We start from the raw sequence: 25,500 nt of genomic DNA on the forward strand, positions 1-25,500 counted from the left end.
ATACATTTCAGTAATTTCATTTATACTATCATATAGGCCACCTGAAAAGTGAGGAAAAAAGCATGAGCGGAACCTGACATTGTAATTCAGGACTGGTTTCTGCATTCGGCATTCACTGACTTCAGAGTGATTTAATACTCCAAGCTTTTTGTATGATAGCTGTTTATATAAAAGTTGTGGGAGCAGACTAGTGAAAATCAATATAATGATATGGCCAGACAAACACTTTGAAGTATACTCTTTATTTAGTACATGACAGAGAGATGGAGTAACACAGTTTTTTCTTTAACATATTAAATAGGATACATACAATTTTCACTAAGTCAAATGTTACATTAACATAAATATAACAGTCACCATAATTAAAAAAGGTTAATAGTTTACATTTACATAGCAGATTGCCATTGAGATACTGTATGTTTGGAACCCATTTAAAAACAGCTAAGTGATCTACATTGATGTAAACATTGTTGTTAAATTATTTAATATAGTACAATTAAAAGAACAAAAATGAAAAATATTTTCTACTTTCTATGCACCTTAAATCTACAGTAACATACAAAAACTTACAAAGCTTCATTTTCTAACAAATTACAAAGAGTACTAGGATCAGTGACATTCATGTTCCATTTCAACTGATCCATTTTCTCAATATGCCATGGTATTTGAATCATTGTTTACACAGCTGTGGCACAAGATGGTATGTAGACTGCTATGAGAAATATTGTGAATATCTGCTTTTTGCTCCATAAAGCAAAAATATTTGAAATAAAGGGTTCAGCTTCAATCTCTAATTAATTTTTCATTCTACACAAAAATTATTTGGTGAGCCAACATGAACCCGTTGCAACACAAAAAATTACACACGCCTTTAAACGTGAGGCAAAGTTAAGGACTGAACCCAGACCAATTTGTGACTCTCACAGGGAAATATGCTTCAGCCTCTAGTCTGAAATAAGCTTCAAATCTTCCATATAATAAATCATAGACGAGACAGTAACGGCAAAACAGAAATAAGCGAATAGGTTCTAATTTCCCATCTTACTATGCAGCAGAGGCTTTTTTTTCCAACATTTTTGTCTTCTGGAAAAGTGAGACCCATTCCCATCGGTGGAATTGTGTAAAATTCCATGGCGGGCGGTAAAGCGATACTTGGTCCGTTGCCTGCGTGAGAACCACGGATTTCACTAAGCGCCACGTCAGTGAAAAATCTCCCCCGGAGGGGAGGTGGTGGAGAGAGTCTGGGCTCAGGTTACACCCTCATACCCTCAGGAAAAAAGCGAAGAGGAAATGAATCCAGATTCCAGTGGCTGTGCTTCTATGCACAGGCTGCTGGAATAATACATTCATGAAAAAAGTCTATCGCCCTGGATACTTCAACTACAGTACTTATCCATAGCTGGTTATGTAACTTGGCAACAGTTGATGTTGGATTTAATTTTGAAGGATCAAGGTTGGGGCAAAGTCAATTACATTTTTTTTTGCAGTTCTAATACCTTTTGTGCACATGCAGTATGAAATAAATGGCTTGATAGGTTGATTGGAGGTGAAGACTCTGTGGAAACCGTTGACACACTTGATTTCCTGACCAACGAATAACGGTAACAGAGAATGTAGTGTGGGTCAGCGCAAATTAAATGACAATTCTGTTCCTGCCATTTCACCTCCTTATGACCAGACCTGGGTCAAATACCATTGTTTTGGGTTCAAATACCTTTCAATGCTTTACTGAGATCATCTGGTGCATTGGAACCTATGAAATACTCTCAAAAAGTGTGAATCCCACTTTCAGGTCCTCTGGGTTGGCTCAAATGCACCAGGCAAGATCAATCGAGCACACAAAGTATGTGAATCCAAAACGGTTACGTATTTGACACAGGTATGCTTACAACAGAAGAAAATTTCCCTCTGGGTTCTGCTTGGCAACTGGAGGAGGACAGGTGTCCCAGTCACGTCTTTCAGAGAAACTCTTGCAGGTCTGCCGAAGTAAACTTTAACCTTTCCTCCTATCTCGCAGCGAAGACACACACAGAAGAAGACGTCACAGGGAAGAGGGTATGTGCCATTAAGCTGCAGGGTAATGAGGCAGACTAGCAGTGTCGGTGATACAACATTAGTTTTTAGTGAGGAAACCCCTCCAACCCCACCACCATTTCCAGCCTTGCTCCATCACTTCTTCTGTGGGAGCAGCAGCTTTGGACCAGTGTCTCTCTTCAGAAACTTCTTGTTCTCGATTTCGTTGAGAGACAGGGAGACAGAGCACCGGGACGGGTTCTCTCGTCTATGCAGGACACTGTCCTTGATGGCGTCCTTGATTACCTGGAGGATGACCACAGGGTAACCTTTAGCACCACAGTAATTAACACCATAATACTGATTCATACAGCTTGAACAAGGTAAAGTATATTGGTACAAAGCACAGGCCCTTCTCAGTATACCGGTTTTCACACCAGTTCATTAACACAGCTAAGGTACTAAGGTACTCTATTGCAATGCAAATGGAATTCCAGTGATGAATGTAACACTCCCAATGAATAGCAGTTTGAGCCACAGCAGATCTTCCAAGACGCAGGTAAGTGCACTGAATGGCAGCTTCCATTGAGGAGTCTCACACACAAGTCATTAATAAGACCCAGAATGGCTCAAACTGCCATACATTGGTAGCTCTCTTTCCATCCTTGCATTCTGTCCTTCAAGTCAGTCATCTGCCAGTCCAGCTCAAAGACTGGAACCATTAATGTAAAGTGACTGGCACTGACTTCAATGTTGTTGAGGGTGTTGAATTCCATCAGGTCCTGCAGTTGGGTGAATGCTTTGTTGGAGTACTGGAAATTGAACGTGGAGTATGGCGTCTCGGGGTCATCGAAAATGTCAAAGTCACCGAACTCCCGCTCCATCTCCGTGTCCCGAGGCACTCCTTGAAAGACAGACAGGAGAGATTTTTAGGACCTTATTGAAATTATTTTTCTGCTTTTCTCCTCATTTCTGCCCCAATTGGGAATGGCCAGTCATGTATGGTACTGTACCTCTGTGATCATAATACATTCCCCCATGCTGCCAAAGCGGGAAAGTGCAGTCAAGGACACACTTTCCTCCCAAGCATGTGACGATAAGCCCAGCTTGCACAGACATGAACTGGAGGAAGACATTTCATGTGCAGCTTTAGGAAACAGACCACAGGTACCAGATCGACCAGCAGGGGTGGCTGGAGATGCGGATTCCATCCGACTGAACCCAGTGTGATGCGACTGCTAATTATGCACTACACTCTGGGGCTACTGGTCTCTGCTGGCACAGACATGATCAGGGTTGTATTCTGGACCACTAGATCAGTGCCTTAAAATGATTTCATTTTTACTGTTATAATTGTACCTCATAGTAAGCTGCTAACCATTTATACACAACAAAAATTAGCTGGAAAAAATAACAGCTCTAGCTAGATTTTGAAACAGCTGGTAACTGGTTGACTGGTTCAGACTAGCTCCATACTCAACATGATTTCACAAGCTGAAGCTATGTTTTGAAACAGCTGGTAACTGATCATTTCAAGCTGGACATAACTGGATTTTACACCAGGGCATTCAAAATCGGGCAATGTGAAAATCGGGCAATGCTAGCTTAGCCCCAGAAAATATGAGTGCCTAATCACAGGCAATCTTAGCTTGACTATCTGTATTCTAAATACCAACACACATGTATTCAAATTGAGCTCAAGTTTGATTTTTAGATTACATTCAGAGGAAGTTGAGGGCATCCAGACTGAACTCAACAGGAGAAGGAGAATCAAAAGGTGGGATTTTAACCCAGCGATGCCTGTGGACATTTGTTCATCGAATCTACTGGATCCAACCTGACAACCATTGAGAACATAAAACCAGCAGGAATGTGGCCTGATAAGAAGCACGGTGAAAGATAAGGCGAGAGACCAGGCGAGAGACGAGAGCGTCTTGGTGTGAGAGAGGAGGGTGAGGGCGAGCTTGGAGGTGATATATGATGTGTTTACACAGACAGTTATCGCTGCTCTGAGCGGGAGGCCCGAGGACGGACTCCTAACTCAGCTCTTACATTCACCCTGTAACCCGCACAGCTACGCGGCCCTTCAGAGCAGATTACGCATTCATACAGCGTAGCGTCAAGCCCTCACCCGATAAAAAGACAACGTCATAACACTCTCTTTATCTCGAAGTGACAGCAAAATCAAAATGCCTGCATCTTCTGTTATTGGGGAACTGCGTTGCGTGTGGTTTGTGGAACGTCTAAACACAAGGCAGAAGAGATAAATTGCTGTTGGACCAATGGCAATGGAATCCTGAGAGGAGTTATGAAACCACTTCTACGTTCGTCCGGTGTGGGTTTTTCCTATCACGTCATTGGCCGAAATCCGCCTCATCGTACCAGGTGCTTTGAAGTCCCTGAAGTTGATGTTGGCCAGCACAAAATGGATGACTGTAGGGCAGCTCTTATCTCCCTTCCTGGGCTTGAACACATAGCATTCCTTCAGCCCCTCTCTGTCGAACACTTTGGGGTCAATCTTGGGGAAAGGCAGCTTGTTCATACGCGCCCACTTCTCCGCCAGCAGCAGCTCCTGACACCACAGAACACAATCGCAGATTAAAAGAAGGCTAACACAAAAAAAACAAAAGGATATTTACACATGAATAATTCCCTTTTTGCCTGTCGTACTGTGCAGGGTGACTGGATGACGTAAAAGAATTAGGACCAGGGCTTGGGAGATAGAGAAAGGCTATGTTTTTGTAGTACTGCAGTTTCATGTTTTTAAAATGTAAAAATATCTAGACCGTCTAGACTCACATGGCAACTACTTGTGTTGATAGATTCCTAATGCAGCACAAATTCTCTTAAATTTTCAGATGTGGACCACAACTTCCCTTGTAAAAAATGTTTTTACATAAAAACAAGTCATCAAAAACCATAAAATGAAAACTGAAAACATAAATAAACATCAACATGTATAGCACACACGTCAATATATCAATTATGAGCACAAAATTGTATGTCATTTGCAATATAAAATTAGGGTTGTTACTTTTAATCTTGCATTTCATCCATCCATTATCTTAACCCGCTTATCCTGAACAGGGTTGCAGGGGGGCTGGAGCCTATCCCAGTATACATTAGGCGAAAGGCAGGAATACACGCAAGGAACATCCAAACTCCACACAGAGAGGCCCCAGCCGACCAGGATTCCAACCCAGGACCTCCTTGCTGCGAGGCGGCACACTGCTACCCACTGCACCATCCGTGCCGCCCTTAATAAAGACATGTTCTGGGCTTGTCAAAATCTGCTGTTTGTGCAGGCTATGCAACTTCCTCTTTTGGCAGATGATAGGCTGATAAGGGTATGGTGTGAAGACTGCTTTGACACAGCAGGCTGTGGGTACGGGAGCGGGGCTACTGGGTACCTTGAAGGGCGGGCTGGAGTCGCTGGGACGTGCCGAGAAGTCGAAGGAGATGATGAGGTCCACGCCCCTCTGAGGCCGCAGGATCAGGGGGTACGGGAGGTTGTACGTCAGGCCGCTGTCCACCACGTGGATCTTTTTGCTCTTCACGTCCAGGGGCTCGTAAATGCGGTCAAACTCGTCTGGGTCTGAAGAGTTCAGCCACCATGACACAGGTATTTAAAAAAGGCTTCATTTCACCATGTCTGCTCAACCATAGAATCTCTACAGCAGCGCTACTCTACTCCTCATCCTGTGTGTCTGCAGGCATTTGCTTCAAGCGCGTGCTACACCACCTGATTTAAGTCATTCACTTATTATCTTAACCAAGCAGGTAAAATAATTAGTGAAATCAGGTGGTGTAGCGCACGGTTGGAGCAGACACCTGCAGACACTGCTGCCCGCAGGACAAGGAGTTGAGTAGCCAGATGGTTGCTCTGCATACTGTTGTTAGTGAATAATGATAAATGAGGTGTGCTCAATGACGAAACAAAAGGATTTGGCATAAAGATAATATGCGTGTGAGCTAATAAACCTGGAAAGGAAAACACTTAAAATGTCTTCCTCCCACACATTATGACAGTAAACAAAAGGGAGCTCTGTGTAAATAACAGAAGCCAGTTCTAATGAGACGCTAAGCTAACCCTCAGCGCACTTCACTCATTTAATGCTTCTCTTAGATGAGTAAAGCACTCAAATATGTTTTCTTAGCCACTCCACGCAACTCATTCCTTCCGTCTGTCAAGGCATAAACTATCCCATTGAAGTAATGAGCCCCTTATCTTACTCGCTCACTCCGTGGAGGAAGTCAGCCCTTCGACTTGAGGAAGTGGAGATAGCAGAGCATCAGCCTGTTCTGTTTTCACACTGCGGCCGGCCTCTGTTTGCTTACGGCCAGGTGCCGACACGCCCGGCGTAAAAGCGGGCGTGCGAACGGCTCGAACTCTGACCTGTGACCGCGTCCACTTCCTCCTCCACCGACGTCTGGTACATGAGGCCTCTGAATGGCGAGAAGGGGAGGGAGGTGTTGAGGTTGAGGCCCAGCATGAAGTTGTGCACCTTCCCGGCCCGGCCCTCGCGGGTGTTGAAGAGCGAGGTGTCGCCCACCAGGGAGGTGAACATGCGCTGAGCCCAGCTGGCCTGCGCGTGGCGCTGGAACTCCTCCTCCCCCTCCACGTTCTCTGAGCCTGCTGTGAGAGGAGAGAGAGGAGGGGGCGTCACTCTGCTGTGTCTGTGCACACATAAACACAATACATACACACACCTAGACACACAGGTGCTACCGCGGAAATATTCACACCCATAAGTAGAGACACACGCCGATACTACCGTAGAAATAAACACGCCCGACTGCACGTACTCACACACATACATAAACACAATACATACACACATCTAGACACACACTGGAGTGACCACAGAAATATCCCAACCCACATACAAGACAAAGGCGCCCAGAAGTAGAGGCACATGCCAGTACTACTGTGGAAATACACACGCACGGGTGAAGACATGCACATACTCACATACGCACGCACACACACACACACGCTAACACAAAGGCATACACGCATACACACACACACACACACACACACACACACACACACACACACACACACACACACACACCACGTTCACTGCCAGTGCACTGCACTAGGATGCTGCATACTGACAGATCTCACACAGACCAGAGTATGTTCCTGGGCTCACCTTTGCGCGATGATTGCTCATCATCATTGTCATGGTGATCTTCTCCTACGATGTGCTCTGGTTTTATCTGTTCTGCAACCACAGACACAAGAACATTTCTAAAAATACCCAACAATTGTTTACATATTCTGAATATAAACTGTTATATGATCTATGCCTATGTAAATAGCTAGAGAGCAATGCTAGCTTAGATTAGTTGGTGGATTGCAGAATTTGCTTTGAAAGATGCACGGTAGTTTTTTCTAGGACTGACAAACTGGTAGAAAACCAGTTAAACCTTTTTTAAGACACAAGAAATAAAGCTGAACCCTGCTGAGAAAAACAGCTCAAGCAAGGTTTTGAAACAGCTGGTTGACCAGTTCAGACCAGCTCCGTACTCAACATGGTTTAGCTGGTTGACCAGTTCAGACCAGCTCCGTACTCAACATGGTTCAGCTGGTTGACCAGTTCAGACCAGCTCTGCACTCATCATGGATTCATCAGCTCAACCTTTGTAATTTCAAGCTGGTCAGAGCTGGATTTTACACCAGGGAAGGCACTCAACTGCCCGGCCAGTCTTACCCAGCTCCTCCTCCATGGTGCCACCGCCTGCTCCCGCGCCCGTGTCCTTCACGCCCAGAACTCGGTTGAAAAGGATGGAGAAGGCACTGCCCCACACCCCTGCAAAAAACACCAACCATATCTTATGACCAAAAACCTCTACTCAGATACCAAGGCTTTGGCTCAGCTCTTCATTCATTTACATTGCCCTGGCATGGCTGCCCAACCCTGTTCCTGGAAATGTACTGTCCTGTAGGTTTTCATTTCAACCCTAATTTCAACCCATAATCAGCTGCTCATCAAAATGTCTAGCTATTAAATGAGGGGTGCTTTGTTACGGTTGAATTAAACACCTACAGGATGGTAGATCTCCAGGAACAGGGTTGGGTCGGCCCTGCCCTATGACCATCACTGGCAAAATGAATAACTCTACAAGTACCTCAACATAAAACCTGTTAACACTAATAATACACCTTTTTGTCCTCACAGTTTCCATTTCCTATGACACATCACATTTCTACAGAATAGCTAACATAGTGCAACACCTAGGACCGTGGCTGACTTCAAGTTTACTTTAAAAAAGGACAATGAGAAAGCTTTTCAGAAATTTGTATTACAGTGTTTGTGCTAACACTTATAAACTTGTATCAGTGTGAAGAATAAATGCCTATGGAATATGTAATGCTCTTATCTCATACAAACACGCCCATGGTTCATTTGTGTGTGGTTTCAGAAGAGTGATTTTATATCAGGTTCTTGCAGATGTCTTATCCCATCTGCATAATTTAATCATTGCCTCATCTTGAGGGCCTCGTCTACGTCAAAACGAGCTGCAGGGGAAATGTTGGTGAACTCAGTGAAGAGTGTGGGGAAAAGGAACACACCCTCATTCTACAAACATGAAGGCATACCTGCCACTACAAATACCTGGGGCCATAAAGCACTCCTACGCTCTCCTCAGATTGAGGGGAGGGGCATTTCCTTCACGTTTCCTATCGGCTAATGATAGGCCACATTTCTCGATGCTGCCGTCACCTGATGACTGGAGAATTGCCCACAGGCATCAAGCAAGTTCAGCCAGTCCGCCGATCTTCAAATTACATGGATGCAATAGTCTATTATCTGGGTCTGACCTGCAGAGCACTGCTGGTGAACAAGTAGGTAATGTCCTAGGGTCAGCACCCTTGTGGATATGGGAATGACCTATGAGAAAGTACAGGTGGGCTTGGCTCTTACCCATGAGGAAATGCAGTGGGTTCTCCTCATACTTCTTCACCACGCTACCCATGAAAAACTTGCTCCCAAAGAGGTCAGGGGTCATGAAAGTCCCGTATTTTGCCATTCCTATCTCATATGGGGTGAACTCGACCCAATCTATCATTGACGATGGACAAAACAGAAAAAGAACAAAGCATTAAGCCAGAGGATGCAAACACGACAGTCACTGTGAACAAGTTTTCCCTGCACATGTAATCAATCCATCAGTTATCTAACCTATTCCCACTCTTATTCCCGTTCAATGGCAAATGTTCTGGGTTATGGAGGGGCTGGACAAGTCGCCAATCCATCACAGAGCACTCACATTCCTGCAGGCAACTGGAGTCTCCAATTAGCCTAGCCTGTATGTCTTTGGACCGTGAGAGGAAAGGTGAGAGGGTGCGGGATGTTAAATATGTAGGTACAACACATGGATTTGTGTAGACTCCAAAATAAAGTAACCCTAAATAAAGTAAAATACACATTTGACACAAGCAGATTTAAATACTTCTCAGAGTAATGACAGAGCTACACACATAGCAAAAACCACTGTTTCTTTGGGGAAAAGGAGCTGTCAAGCCCCTCTATAATCACTAAAATGTTACTACGGTATGCTATTTAAGCTTTATTTAGTATGTGTCACATACAAATGTTTTCAGGGAAGGACTGACAAAAATTTTTTTTGGCATATTTTTACCACCAACAGGAAGAAACACACAAAGCTCAATGGCTGGATGGCGAATGGTAAATGGTAAATGGTTGGCATTAATATAGCGCCTTTATCCAAAGCGCTGTACAATTGAAGCTTCTCATTCACCCATTCATACACACACTCACACACTGACGATAATTGGCTGCCATGCAGGGCGCCGACCAGCTCGTCAGGAGCATTTGGGGGTTAGGTGTCTTGCTCAGGGACACTTCGACACAGCCCGGGCAGGGGATCGAACCGGCAACCCTCCGACTGCCAGACGACTGCTCTTACCGCCTGAGCCCAACCAAAATGCCATTGGCCCACAAACGAGGGGAAGCAGATATTTCAACACTGTGAGACCAGCTACTCAGTCTTTCAACTGGCCTATTTACTGTATATTGAATAACAGCACATTTGATTGAAGCACAACACATTTGGTACTTAAATACAGCAATGCACCCTTTGGCCTGACTGAATCCAAACCATGCCAGTGCAGCAAAGCAATGCATAGTTAGCAATACATAACATCAATATTTTCCCTACTCTCTTAATATTCTCTGCGACAAATCAAACTCCATAGATTATAAATACTCTGCAGTGCTTATATTTATAATGATTCATAATTTCAGGCAGCAGCATAAAGCATATTTTTAGCACATTTTTCATACAGCATTCGTTTCGTGAAAACATTCATTACGGAGCCACATCAGAGAGGAAGTCAATCATTCCGCTCCGGGTTTTTGGCAAAGATTTGCCTGTTTTCCAGGTATGCAAATGTACACAAATGCATTCATGAACAGAACGTGTATTTACGTGGGAGGCATGCACAAACTCACACTTACAGTAGCTGATGGGTCAGCTAAAACTGAGGACTGTGACCTACATGTACCAGCCAAAGCACCATGTTTGCCAAAATTTGTCTGCATGTCATCAACTTTCTAGAGAATTGATAAAACGTTTCACCAACCTACACAAATGACTATACAAATAACTGAATTGCACAAGAAGCTTCAATCTAACCTCCCATGTATGGGATTTCCTGTTGTGGGCAGTGATAAATAAATAAGAAAGCAGCAATCTTATTTTAATTTCTCAACATTTCTCAGTGGGAGGTGCTGCCCTATTTGTGGTAGAATGGGGCAGTTCCCCAACTAATGAGCTTAGTCACAGATGAGATCAACCTTTAAATGTCCAAACTGTCCTATGTCATCTTTAACCCTTGTGTTGTCTTAAGGGTAAAACAAGACCAACGCTTTGTTTAACAGCAGAGAAAACCCCCTAAATGATATTTTTTCAACTTGAAATTTGATTACAATGTTTGTGATGAGTGACAGGTTATTTCTTTGTACAAAATAGATTAAATTAAGCAGCTTTACTTCAGGGGTTTAGTGAAGGCGGGTCATTTTTTACCCTTAGGACACGGGGAGTAAACAGAATCTGAAGACAACACAAGGGTTAAACGGTGTCAAGATCTAAGCCTAGCAAGAACTCTCTGCTCAGCATTTGACCTTAAGCCTTCACCCATTTTTCACAGTTGAGATTCATTATTGAGTCTGAAACATGCCACAGGCAGAAAGCCCAGCAAGCATTCTGCACAGCTTGTTGACTGCTTGTCTCTTAGTGTGTTGACAAGGGTCAGTTTCACATTTACCGCCCACAAGTTTCAGGTCCTAGTCAGATAGATAATACATAATAATTCATTTTCAGAAAATGACACAGGTGCCTTTACCATAAAAGGACCAACACAGATAACCAAAGGACAGAGCAAAGAAAAGAGAACAACCCCTGTCCCACACCCCACATACCTGCAAACATCAGCTCAGAGACATCGGGTTTGACGTGGAGACAGGTGAACAGCGGCAATGGACTCTGCCCCTCGCTCACCTTTTCCTGTAACTGGCTCAGCTTGGAGTCCATGCGCTGGAGCGCAAGGAAAAACACAGAAAAACGTAAATAGTTTGGAAAAAAATTTTGGGCAGCAGTGAGGCAGCATTAAGGGTCTTGGGGGCTGATCTACATTAGTATGTGCAAAACCTATTTTATTTTATTTTATTTATAGTCATGTTATTGGTTTGAGTGACAAAGGTCTTCATCAACCAGGCCCTGGGTAGTGCATAGCATCATGAATGTACCTCACAAGAATGCAAGGAAGCTTTGTGAAGAACAAGCTGTTCAGCCAATTTGAGCTCATCGTTTCAACTGCAGAAACATCCAGCACTGCATCAAGTGTGGCCTTGAACACCCAAATGGTCTGAAGGCCTTTTGCTACAGTGTGTGTAAGAGTAATGCTAAGTTATTCCATACATTCATAATTACTTCCCTGTGTGAAAGGGCTCTCTTTAAACCTAGCACAATATCCAAACAGACATTCACTGCAGTGAATACATCATACTACTTACATTGTTGTAACTGAAAATTTGAAAAATCACCACAAACGCAAATAGGTCATTGCAATCATTACAATCAGGGTCTCTATTTCTGCCAGGCCTGCTGATAAGTCTGACAGGCATAAATCCTAAGCCATCCCATAATGGATGTAGGAAAAATACTTCCTCATATCACTGTCACATTTACAAACCTGCAGGAGATCTTATTTCATCTCTCCAGGTGTTCAATGCAAAGCAGTGATGGAGAGAACACAGGCACTGCCGCAGGGACTGAGTTTCAATTTCAGTATTAAATTGTGGGCCGAAACAGCTACAGACAACAGTAAAAGGAAATACCTCAGGATTTGGATATGTCTTCACTTCTTCTTCTTTTTTTTGTTTTTCACATTTAACCATTTTTAGATTACACTGCCATGGCAAAGCAAATATTTTAATGTAATGTTTGCCCCAAATCCAGAGTGACATGAGCATTTTTACCTAAACATATCAGTTTAACTGCAGAAGGTTACAATGGCAGTACCCTACTTTACATTTGAACAAGCAAACTCTTGATTGCAAGTCCAGTGCGCTGACCACAGCACTACTGCTACAAGACCTTGGTTTTCTAACCCCCTCGTCACGGGAAGCAGATGATCCAATCTCTTTCACTAGTAGGCTATTCATATCTACCACAGCTTTAGCATACAGAAACGCACTCTACGTGAAGATTTCCTCAAAGAATGTTTGGCCAAGCCACTTGACCTGACCTCACACCACAACGGTGACCATAGTCTAGCAGCTGTCTGATTAGACAACAACGCAGGAAAGCCACGCGGTGGACAAATAGAGCACAGGCAACCATGTTAGCGCAGTTAACTTAAGCCACAGCAGAGACTCAGAGAATACTCAATCTTGCTGTTCACCACTTCCCAAGTTTATATGTTCCCTCCCATTGGAATCCCAATGCTGCTGGACTGTTACAGGAATGTTGGCCGAATGGGGTAAAGAGGTTGGCCGGCTGGGGGTGTTGGGGAATGTGGGGGGGGAGTTTGGGGCAGGAGAAGGTGGCATCTCTCACCCCAGGGATCAGGGTCTCCCCGATAAGCATGCCGAAGATGTCGGTGAAGGTGACGGGCTGGCCGCCGGCTTTCTTGGTCCACAGAGACTTGATGTAGTGCTTGATGTGCTGGGGCATGAGTAGCCGGAGCGGGTTGCTGCTCACGCTGTTCATCAGCTCCTGGTTTATTTCCCGGGGGCCCTTGGTGGGGAAGTCAGGGTGGGAGTACAGCGTCGACATGTACCTGAAGCCCAGTCCCCCACAGTGACATCATTAGCACCTGGAATTCAGCTTCAGCCCTCCCACCTCCTCATCCCATCTAGGGGAGTTGCAGTATGGTATGTTTAACTTCCCAACAACTCAACTAAGGGCACTGAACTGACCTTGCCACCTCCATTTTGCATACTTGTGTCTTAGGAGACAGCACCACTTCTCATTTTTATGAGCAAGAGCAATCTTACTTGTTCTCCTAGCTTCAACACTTTTGAAAGAAGAATTTGCACTCTTATAAATCAGAATACTCATTTATATAACAGTTTATATAAGGGCTAGCAGGGCTGCTCTCACAATTTAAAAAATATTATCTCTATCATACATATTGCTAATAAGCTAAATTTGCGTGCTTATTAGAGTTCTGAGGTTTAGGTTAATAGTAAATAAATATGCAAGAAAAATAATAATAAATAAATCATCAAAGAAAGAAAATAAACCAGAGAGGACAGTTGTATACATCAAATAAACAATTAGTCAAGGCCCCATGCAAAGCTCCTTCTATGATCAAAATACAGTACTTTTGAGTTGAACTTTCACATAGAAAATCAAACAATATGCTCAAACAATGCTCTTCCCATGGCCTAGATTCAGACCTTGGTCAAATACGTAATTTTTCTGGATTCAAATACTACTACATATTACTGAGCTTGTCTAGTGCATTGGAACCTATGAAACATTCTCAAAAAGTGCAAACACACCTTCTGGTCCTCTTGGTTGGCTCAGTTACACCGAACAAGATCACACAGAACACAGAAAAGTATTTGAATCCAAAACAATGACCTATTTGGCCCAGGTCTGCCTAGATTACAGCAGTCCCATAAGAAAACCAATTAGCACCCAGGATCTGGGACCTGGGGGTCAGACCTTGACCCCAGTGTTACACTCACCAGGTGGACCCTGACAGCCCAGCGACATATGTGGCACAGTCCAGGACTCCAGACTCATACAGAGCCTTCATTACCCCAGAGAAGCCCACCATGGCTCTGAAACCTCCCCCTGATCCTACGATGGCGATTACAGGCACCTGTGTGTACACATAGGGGAGATATGACACATTGTAACACGAACACACATATCCTGCTGAAAAAAGCAACAGCTTTAGCTAGTTGACCAGTTCAAACCAGCTCCCAGCTTGACATGGTCGACCAGTTTTTTTCAGCAGGGATTCACATCCACACAATCACACATAAGGGAGATGTGACACACCGATACACAAACACATGTACATATTCACATGCACACAAACACACACATGAGAGAAGTCAGACAAACACACAAACTGCTTCCATGAGAAGCATATTCCCATGCCCTTTGAAGTCTTCTGAACTGAACAATCACATTGCTCAGAGTAGCCTGGCTGGAGGTTTAGATAACAGTCCGGTGCACCCTAATAACATTCTGCAGGGTTATTATACGGCCGGCTGAATGGCTCTGTTAACATTGTTTACTTTTACATAATTGCGGAATCCAATCCAGCATTTTTCCAGAAGGTCATGGCCAGCCCAGGCTTTTCTTATCCCCAAAACAAGACTGCACAACAACAAAGGCTCATACAGTCGCCCTTCTATCCGGAATGAGCACCAACCAATCACAGTCTAACTAGTGGATCCCAGTTTCACCAAAAAGCTAATGATGAGTCTTTCACTCATGCTGGGCTGCACATACCAGTGTCAGGCCATCTATATACTGTAAGTGGGCAGTGACGTATAAACCAATCAAATCCAATCACCCTCTTGGTTATGACAACGCACCTAATAGCAACTGACAGTAGAGCCAGGCTCTTTAAAATACATATCTCTTTCCTAAATATCCAATATTTATGAAAATACTATGTGAAAAGTACTGAAGGTGTTTCTGTCACTATGGATAACAACTGCTAAGCACAAAATAATAAAGGGGGGAAAATACAGTAACAGTGCCTCCAGTCACTTAAGTCAGCTAAATTATGGACACAAGAAAACTGCGAAGGCCAGTAATAAATGAATAAATAAATACATGCATACACACAAACATACATTGTAGCTACATACATGCATGCATACCTACATACACACATATGTATAGACAGACAAACCTCTGTTAGCTGCTGAGTGGCGGATGGCTAACATACCTCTTGAGGCGAGCTGGGCAGGAAATGGCCTTTCTCCATGTTCAAGAGCTTCTTGATCCCCAACATGGCTCTGTCTCGCCGTTTCTGCCTGTACAGCTTCTCCTTGTCACACAGGGCCATGCTGAAGCGCAGGTCAGTGGAGGAGCTGTGGACACAAGGGATCTGTCAGCCATGACAACGAAAAACAAGACCATAAAAGGTTTTCACTCAGTCCACCTGCTGCAATCAGGAGCCATTCATGGGTTATAAGAGGGGTATAGTCATCCCAACTGAGGAGCTGTTCATGTGTTATAAGAGCGGGATAGTCATGCTGACTGAGACGCTGTTCATGTGGTATTAGAGCGGGATAGTCATGCTGACTGAGGAGCTGTTCATGTGTTATAAAAGGGGGATAGTCATTCAGGCTGAGGAGCTGTGTACACCCATGTTACCTGAAAAGCACGGGTACAGTGTGGCTTTTATAACCACACTACACACACTTGGGAAATACTCGTTCATCTTAGCGCTGTTGGTTCAGTGCCTCACAGTGGAACCAGTACTGGGTTCCATAACATAGCCACTAGATTAATGGAGAGCAGCTTCTAGGTTTGATGTGATCTGGCTGCTGGTCAATGTAATCAGAAATATGAATCAGAAATGCCATGCCCTGCACAGGATATTTCACAATGCTAATTTGAAACATAACAACTCTAAAGCAGGTCCTGGAAATGGCGTGGGGAAAAAAAAGTCATGAACATTCTGTTGAACCAACATTTGCTGAGTAATGATGCAGTGGCTTTTTGTCGCAACTGTGGTTATGAGAACAGGATCTACAACGATAACAAGCCTGCCTTTTAAATGCGCTCTGCCTTTGATGTCATTCCCCCCCATACTTTTTCAAAACAGGGGCTTGTTTTATGATGCGTAATGAAAGTCTTGACATAAGAGTTGATATCTGATAGATATCTCCTACTCTTCCTGGAGTGTTTCATGTAGAAATAACTAATATAAGCCACAAATGTATGTCACAAAGCACGTTCATGAAGGCAATGAGCAAATCAGCAACCATTCTCATTCCCCCGCCTCGTTTTGGTTTTGAATCAAAAGTTTTGCATTTGTGTTTCTCTGCTCCTGGGCTGGCAATATCAGGAGCCAAAGATGCAAGGTGTTTCTGGTGGGTGGAAAAAATCTAACCTAACATATCCTACTTGTAATATCATTGACTCCTAGAAGCCATCCAGCTGTAATGTCACCTATAACAAAGTGGTGACAATCATAGTTGCTCCAAATCTTGTGTTCTCCAAGGTTATTTAACTACAGCATCCAATACTGTAATTGGCATCACATACAACTTGTATGTTTATAGAGTGGTAGTACTCTTTTCTACACACGTGTTCACATTCAGGAGTGCAACCCATCAACTGCATTACACAGTTGGTCTTTTGAAAATACTTTATGTATACTAAAAATGGGAAAAATTGTATTACTAAGTAGTACTAAAAATAAACTTCATTTACTCAAGTATAGCTTAAAACATTTTCACTTTTATGGGTGGGTGCATTTTCAGAAGATTTTGTAGCGCACTTCCATTTCCTCACAATCAAAGGAATGGTGTACTGGCAGGCAAAGCATCAGAATGTGCGAGAACCTGCAAGTGAAAATAGCTTTTGTGAAACTAGGCCCTGCTTTGCGTGCTATGGCAGTAGCCCATACGACAGATAAATATTTGAATTAATCTTTAATCCAGGGCCATGACTTCCACGCTATTGATGCTATCCGGCTTCTACTGACCCAGACTGGCTATGCAATTTTTCTAAACAAACCATTTTTAAACAAACCAGCTTTGAAACAAAAAATATTTAAGTTGCCATACATACCAAACTTCCAGTGTCATCTCAAGGTATACCATGGTTGCCTAGTGAAACAATAAAAATGGTATTTATTGCAAGACTAGTGACACACATACAGTATGTGTGAACAACTGCCAATGATAAAAACAGATATCACACATTCTTTTTGGCAGAGCTAATTGACTACCTGCCTGTCTACTTTTTGTTTTAATACATTTTATTCCCCTTCTTCCCTATCCAATCTGGATTGCCCAGAACCACCACAACTGTCCAATGTCCCATCCCTACAATGTCATCAGTCAGGTTGGAAGCAAATCTGTACCCCACAACCTGCTTGAAAGCTGAGCTGTTGTCTTTATGATACAGGAAGACATTGCCAGGGACACAGAGGGTCAAGCAGAGGAAGCCCACTGACCAAAGATACAGGTGATACCCTACTAGCCAACTGTGACACAATAGCAAGCGAGAAAAATGAAAAATCATACAATCTTACTTTGCCAATCTGTAACGGTATCGTCTCTGGCTGGCCCACTTTGATTTTGGAGATGGAATATGATGCTGTGCCAAGAGTCTCATCCATGACATAGTTTGCATCCATTAGGGTCATCTGCAGGGAAAAAGAATGAAGCTGAACCATCACCAAAAAGGTTTCATGGCAAATGTGTTGAAAGTTTCAGAAAAACATGTAAAAATGTCCCCTGGAATGTGTCTGGTATACTCTTTGTCAAACATTTAAGCCAAGTAAAAATTCACTCTCGTTTTTCTGACACAGACATGTTCATGACTATGCTTTGCCAAAACAACACAACACAAGAACCAGTGACATTCATTCCTGGTCCTGGAGTGCCGCAGGGTAGCTGGTTTTTGTCGTGGCTTGGCAAATGCTTTATCGATTGCAGCAGTGGATTACACACCTCATCTGGTTTCTTGGGTGTGAATTTGTTGCTGATATTAACCCTTGCGTAGTCTTAACATTCTGTATACTCCCCTTGTCCTAAGGGTCAAAAATGACCCACCTTCACTAAACCGGTGGCTTAATTAAACTTTAAACCCCAAATCTATTTTCCGTGAAGAAACAACAAGTTGAAAAAAGATCATTTAGAAGGTTTTCTCTGCTGTTAAACATTACATTACATGGCATTTAGCAGACGCTCTTATCCAGAGCGACGTACAACGAAGTGCAGATCAAACACAAGTATAAGTGCGAAGAGGACCTGAACATAATGGCGGGTCATTTTTGACCCTTAAAACAACACAAGGGTTGAAAACAAAAACCAGGACCATGAATGAAGACGACTAACATAAACTATACTATGGCACACTGATTCAACTGTAAGGGATTTACCTCCAAGACATTTTCCTGATTGGGGTCCAAAATGAAGTCAAAGGTTTCATTCCACTCTGGGTTAACATTATTGTCTATATGGCGTGTCCGTTTTCTGGTCTCTGGGGCAGTCGGGATGAACAGCTCCACATAGGGGTCTGGTGTATCCACTGCACACATGAGCACATATATGCAAATGCAAGCACACACACACACAGGAACACATAAAAACTCCCTGAGCACTTTATAAGGTATTTGTTAGACTAAGGTATTCGTTTTTAGACTTCTACTGCTGTAGCCTATTCACTTAGAATTATGATGCATTGTGTGTTCAGAGATGCTCTTCTGCATACCACTGTTGCAATGTGTGATTATTTGTATTACTGTCACCTTTCCGTCAGCTTTGACCAGTCTGGCCCTTCTCCTCTCTCATTAACAAGGTGTTTCTGTCTGCAGAACTGCTGCGTTTTTTTTGCACCACTCTTTGCAAACTCTAGAGATTAGTGTGCGTGAAAATCCCACCCTGACTGCCACCAACAATCATTCCACGGTCAAAGTCACAATTTTTCCCCACTCCGATGGTTGATGTGAACATTAACTGAAGCTCCTGACCCGTATCTACATGACTGTAGGCATTGCACTGCTGCCACACAATTAGTTGATTAGATAATCACATTAATAAGTAGATACAATAAAGTAAAAATGTTCCTAATAAAGTGCTTGGTGAGTGTACTATGTATACACTGATGCACGGAATTTGATCTATTTTAAGCATTTTTGAAAGGTCACAAGGTCACACCCTTAGCTTTGAAAAACACAAAAAACAGACACCTTGCATCACACGAAATCCCCATGACACACACTGCTATTACAACACAACAGGTTTATCCTGACACTATCTGCTTGAAATTTTGCTGCATATCGGATTACACACAAAGCATTCTTTCCGTTCATTGTATGTTTACACTGCTTATTGTTTGTTATTATGAATTACAATTCAGACTGAAACAAATGTGCAAATGTGCATGAACCCTCATCTATTTCAAGCATCAAAAAATCTAAAAAGACAACGTAGAACAGGCACAGTGGCAAGATCATCAACACACCCAGAGTGCCTTAGATGGCTACACATTTGTGACAAAGCATTTGTGATACTACTACTATAGCACTGTCTGTCCAGGGAAGATGTTAAGACTGTCATTTTGATGTCTGGTATTCCAAAAACCATCTGTCATAATTCACAGTGAGGGAGAAAGATATTTGTATCTTCTTGAGAAATAATATTCTGTCACAGTTTTCACAACAGATGATAAAATACATGAAATGATGAGGTATTTTTAAACATGAATGCTCTCGGACTGATATCTCAAGCAGTATGTCACAAGAATTATAATTCCAGTGAATCTCTACGTGACTGTAACATATTGTGAAAACACCAAACAGATGGAGGTTACGAAAAGGCATTCAACCAACATACTTACATAGGTCACCCAAAGCCCCTTTCGTGACATTCTCAGCACGCACTACGGTCACTTTGAATCTGTGTGAGTACTGGTGCTCCACCTGCAACATACAACATGAAACTATCAGATTTTCTTGTTTTATAAGATGTAATGTACCTGATGTATGTAGCTTGCTGTTTGTAATTTATCTACTTCTTGTACTGTGACTCCTTGATAATACCTAGTGAGATTTGCAAGCAAATGTACAGTATGTGCACATCTGTATGTATGTGTGTGTGTGTGTATGTGTGTGTGTGTGTGTGTGTGTGGGTGTTGTATGTGCATACGTGTGTATGTGCACTCTGAGAACTCCCAGAAGTGTGTTGTAATTTGTATGTAATTTGGAAGTGTGCTGTAATTTGTATAATTTATATGATTGAATCAGGTTTTAAAGTGTCCCTCTGGAGCTGTAACCTGGAAATACACAACAGGGAAAATGTAAATGTATGTAAAACGTACATAGCTTATAGTAATACAATACTTGTATGTTGCATTCCCAAGATCAGTGCTACCAGTTTCACTTTTCCAAAAAGAGAAAACCATTCAGTGCATTAATCAGCAGCCCCCACCCCTTTAAATGGTCATGTCACTTCTCTGCTAATGTGCTTCAGTCATACTGACACAGGATGTGAACACACACACACACACACACACACACACACACACACACACACACACACACACACACTAGTCATGCATGTTGATATGGTGTGAAGGAAGATACACATATCGAGTGGAGGTGGGGTGAGTTCAGGCTATATCGAGCTCTCAGTTGTTTGGGAGCTCTGTATAGAATTCTGATAGCAAATACAAGCAAACCGTAGCTGGAACAAGGACAACAGATTGGCAAAATTCAAGGTGTCATTTCACCATATTACCAATATGAAATGATTCTTTGAAAATTTGAAAAGCACAGTTGATGTATTTTGTGTTTTCACAGTGAATATCAATAATTACTCAATTATGTAAAGTTGCTTTGTGACAATGCCTTTTGTAAAAAGCACTATACAAATAATAGTGAATTGAATAAAGTTAAAAACACAGATAGGTCTTATGGTTTCACATCTATATTCACTTCAGGGTGCTGTCTGCACAAGGCGAGGGTGTGATTCACACAACTATAGATACACACCATATACTGTCGGCTAATTCTTGAATCTGAAAATAGCCATGAAAGTACTCTGATGACAATGGGCCGAAGTTTGACATCAAAAGTGACATCCGGGGGGTTTTACACCTTGGCTGTGGGCCACATAATATTCATAAATATTAGCCGATAAAATATTACAATCTCTCAAGATAAGCCCTTAGACACTGAGTAAATATCTGTTAAATTGTAAAAACAACTGTTATTCACAGGGCAGATGTACTGAGAAGCAATCACATGATCATATGTTAGAATAATTAATCAAATCAAAGCTTTTCCCTGTGGATACATCTGTTTGATGATTGGTATTGTACTTACTATGATGTATTGATAGGGATCTATGGAAGACATTGTCCGTCACTGGGGAGTGGCTCTTCAAGGAGATCTGATAACCGGCAGTTCTTATGCCAGGTAGCAGCATCCAGTGGCCCTGGGAGCAGGCTACAAAAACAGGAAACTTCAAGTAAAGGAGTCAATGTTTAAGCTGGACAAGGCTTAACCCATCTTAACAAGGCTTTTGGGTCAATTTGACCCACATTTAGTGTTTGGCATCTCTTAAAAATCTTGTTTCATATTGATACTGTATGACATGCGATAAGCATACTGCTCTGCAGTATACAAAGTCCTGCATACAAATGTGTTGTGTATGGTTATTTTGAACCTCTGTAACTGTATTGCACTGTACTGAAAATACACAAATATTTTTATCTCAGATGTGGATGATGATGGTGGCTCTTTCTCTTACAGGTGCCAAACATTCACTGACTATCTGTAGCTCTCAAATGAGATGATTCTCACAGATTTTTCATATTAATGGATAAAAGGCTAATCATTTTGGAAACAATAAGAAGGCGACAACCAAAGTGTGAAAATATTTATATTATAATAATCGTGTGTTTATTTAAACTGTTGGGCTAAATTAGACCCCAAACATAAAAGCGGACCTAAAATCTTAACATAATAGGAGGGTTAAAGGAAAAATAAATAGATGTAAAACGAATAAAGACTTTTGCAGCAACTATTTAATTGTTTGCCATTCGACAACATTATGGAATAAATATAGATGTTCAGGGAACATCAAATATAAGAATGAATTGCTTGGACAGGGCAAGAACAAGACATTTTCGAGAATTTGGTCGTACAACTGGTAAGCGATGATCCCTACATCGCACACGTTTTGGCACGTATTGTAACGCTGTGAACACCCAATGACAGCAGATATGATGAACAGCCCATTCCATAACGCGACACGAACAGACATGGAAGAGGTCCCAAGAGACCGCGGCAACCTGCATGTATGTCATGCAGACAAAAATGGCGCATGCGCACCGTTTTTATTCTAGGTTTCTCCAGCAAGTAAGGTTGGTTTTAAGCCATGATTGTGCCTGAAACTCATCAGCCTTGCCTTCTCTGCTCACTTAATTTCGGTAAAATGTAACATGCAAATACACACTTAAACTGTCTACAGTGTAAACAGGAAAACAACTAGAAATTAGACACTGGTGTCGACAAATGCAAACTAGTAGGCAATATTTTAGACAGCGTTCAATGAGCAACATGTTATTACGTGGCTTCTAAGGAGCACACTTCCGTTTTTCCTAAGAACAATATTACTATAAAAATCGCCTAAGTAATTACGATTTAAGCTATAAAACCTATACATGTATCAATAAATACATACATACATTTTTTTTATTTGCACTGTTTTTCGTGTAGCATGGTGGAATGTTGCTTTCAAGTTAAATTCACCGAGAAACAATCAACCACGACTTAATATTACATGGGCAACCTGACTAGTTCTATTGTTGCTGACAATTATTGACACAAGCGGTAGGTTCAAATCCAAAGGGTAAATTACTGGGACTTTTAGTGAGCGGAGTGCTTTTAGTTAGTAGTGTGCTACAGCTATCGCAACAAACAACATTTATCTAAAGTTAGTCAAACGTACATCTAGAAATATACCTCATCAGTTCCTCCAACGTTACATAAGTTAGGCAACCTTAAACTATTTTGTCTATGCTCCTTTCTATCCAACAGAAACGAAAGCATGCGTTTTTGCATTTTAGTTTTTAAAACAGACCCTTGTCTGGTAGTTAGCTATTTACAAACATCTATATTGTTCGTACAATGTCGCTAAATCTCGGCTACCTGTGGTAGACGTCCTACGAGGGGATAGGATACCGACTTAATAATTATTAAACTTCCCAACAGTTTAACAGAATAAAACACTCATGGCTACTCTCCAGTATGTGAAACAGTTAATTAAGATTAATAAAGATCAGCAAACCACATAAACATACCTCGTCCGGTTACTCAAGTCATAAATGTAGCGTAAATCGCGTTCCTTTAGCTTAGAACTTGGCACGAAGCGCCGAAGAAATGAAAGGAGGTGCTATCTTCCTTGATAGCCGTGTACAACCCTCGCTTCAAGTCGACAGCAATCGGAAGTCCATTTTCAGAACGGACAAACACATAGGTAGATAAAAAGACTACGAGGTTGAAAGTATATTAATTAATTAAGTAATTTTTAGTGAGAAACTAGAGGAACATATCTGACTCTTTTATTTCTGAGTAATGTCTAAATGGATTTAACATTTTCTGAGTCTGCGTGTAATGCGCAATAGCCTGAGCGTTTATGCAGAATAGATCTAGTTCAATTTATGTTTGTGTTCTCCACTGTAGGTCCAAGGTCATTGAGAAACAAAAGCACGCATTTTCCGAAGTGCAGGCTTACAAATTTACTTTAGTTTTTACTTTTGACGTCCAAGCAAGACCGTGTCGGCGCTGGAGACCGGGCGCTCAAGTTGCCTACTTGCCTTCTACAATGACGAAATGGTGTGTTTAAATCCACAAGAGGGCGCAAAAAGACAATTTAACAACATGTTCCCAAAAGCAGAGTGGTTTTTTAAATAAAAATTTATTGAAAAACTGATGAATACACAGATTCATATTCGTAGAGTCCATAATTTAGCACATACCGGTTGGCCCATTATTAGCCTTCATACAATTGTAAGGTACTAAGTGACATTTTTTTAAAAATGAGTTAGTGTCATAAATATGTTGTTTATATGGAACTAAATACACGTGTAAGGTTTTATACAAAAATAGCCTACTGTTTACAAGTAGATAGATAGATAGATAGATAGATAGATAGATAGATAGATAGATAGATAGATAGATAGATAGATACTTTATTCATCCCGAGGGACATTTTAGGCACCCAGTAGTTTATACATACACACATATACACACATATCTCACACACATAAAGATCAAAATCACTCACAGAAAAGTAAGAAATAAAGAGCGTGTGAAGTGATTACAAGGGCCTAGTATATGTTATATTCATATATTGATATATATTGATATATATGATATATCGACCATATATGACCAGTATGAAAAATGTCTAGTTTGAAGCCCATTCATCTTTGAAGCTCAATATCTCAAAACTCTCAGAATGCTGATCGAACCTACTAATTCTCAGCTCAGGAACAGTTTCCGTTATAATCATATTATTTCCATTTTAATTTCGGTTGGCAGAGGAACCTGTGGTTTTCGTATACAGACTCTAAACTGAATATACTTGTTGTCGATGCATGTAATTTTAAAACCCCGAGTTATAACTGTTGGAAATACAGTTCTCTTAGAGAAGAAAATAATATATATATTTATTTTTTTTGAAACAGTGCGGTCTACTGTAGGCGGATATTCCAAAAAAAAAAAAAAGAAGGCCGAAATTGATTTCAACTTTCCAGTAATTAATTAAATTGTTCTCCGTTGAAATCATATTCAAGCAGATGTTCAACAGTATGCTAAACTTGGTAAGCCCTGGAAACTCAAATCTCGTATTGACGATCGTGCTAAATAAGTGCAGGGCGTTTTGGATAGCGTCAGCTAAATAACATGTAAACTCCTATTATGTTTAATGCAGTTTACCTCTGGTTTTTTAATTTTATTCACTTCACCTGGCCGTCTGTCTCCCACTTAAATAGGCTACATTAATCAGATGTAATGCAGCATTTGCCATAGTCCCCAAGATATTTACATGTGCTATATAACAGTAGCTGTGTCATAAATATGATTGCTGTTAACAGAAACCAAACTACTAGTATTACTACTACTACTTACACTTATTATTATTATTATTATTATTATTATTATTATTATTATTATTATTATTATTATATTATTATTTATAATTGGTATTATTATTAAACGATTATTAT

General features: G+C 41.6%; 1 protein-coding gene across 1 annotated transcript; it reads right to left on the minus strand.

Moving 5' to 3' along the window:
- Positions 1-226: 226 nt before the first annotated feature.
- On the minus strand, positions 227-23,683 carry pla2g4aa (phospholipase A2, group IVAa (cytosolic, calcium-dependent)). Its single transcript, XM_061244009.1, has 18 exons — positions 23,572-23,683; positions 21,590-21,712; positions 20,104-20,185; positions 18,644-18,792; positions 17,792-17,905; positions 17,326-17,363; positions 15,470-15,614; positions 14,247-14,383; positions 13,108-13,330; positions 11,469-11,583; positions 8,949-9,086; positions 7,734-7,832; positions 7,173-7,244; positions 6,410-6,649; positions 5,424-5,608; positions 4,396-4,585; positions 2,760-2,917; positions 227-2,319 (listed from the first exon to the last, which is right to left on the minus strand). The coding sequence occupies exons 2-18, from the start codon at positions 21,620-21,622 to the stop codon at positions 2,170-2,172; spliced, it is 2,268 nt and encodes a 755-aa protein (XP_061099993.1). The 5' UTR covers positions 21,623-21,712; positions 23,572-23,683; the 3' UTR covers positions 227-2,169.
- Positions 23,684-25,500: the final 1,817 nt, after the last annotated feature.

This window comes from Conger conger, chromosome 5 (assembly GCF_963514075.1).
Source record: "Conger conger chromosome 5, fConCon1.1, whole genome shotgun sequence".
In the NCBI taxonomy this organism is placed as follows: domain Eukaryota; kingdom Metazoa; phylum Chordata; class Actinopteri; order Anguilliformes; family Congridae; genus Conger; species Conger conger.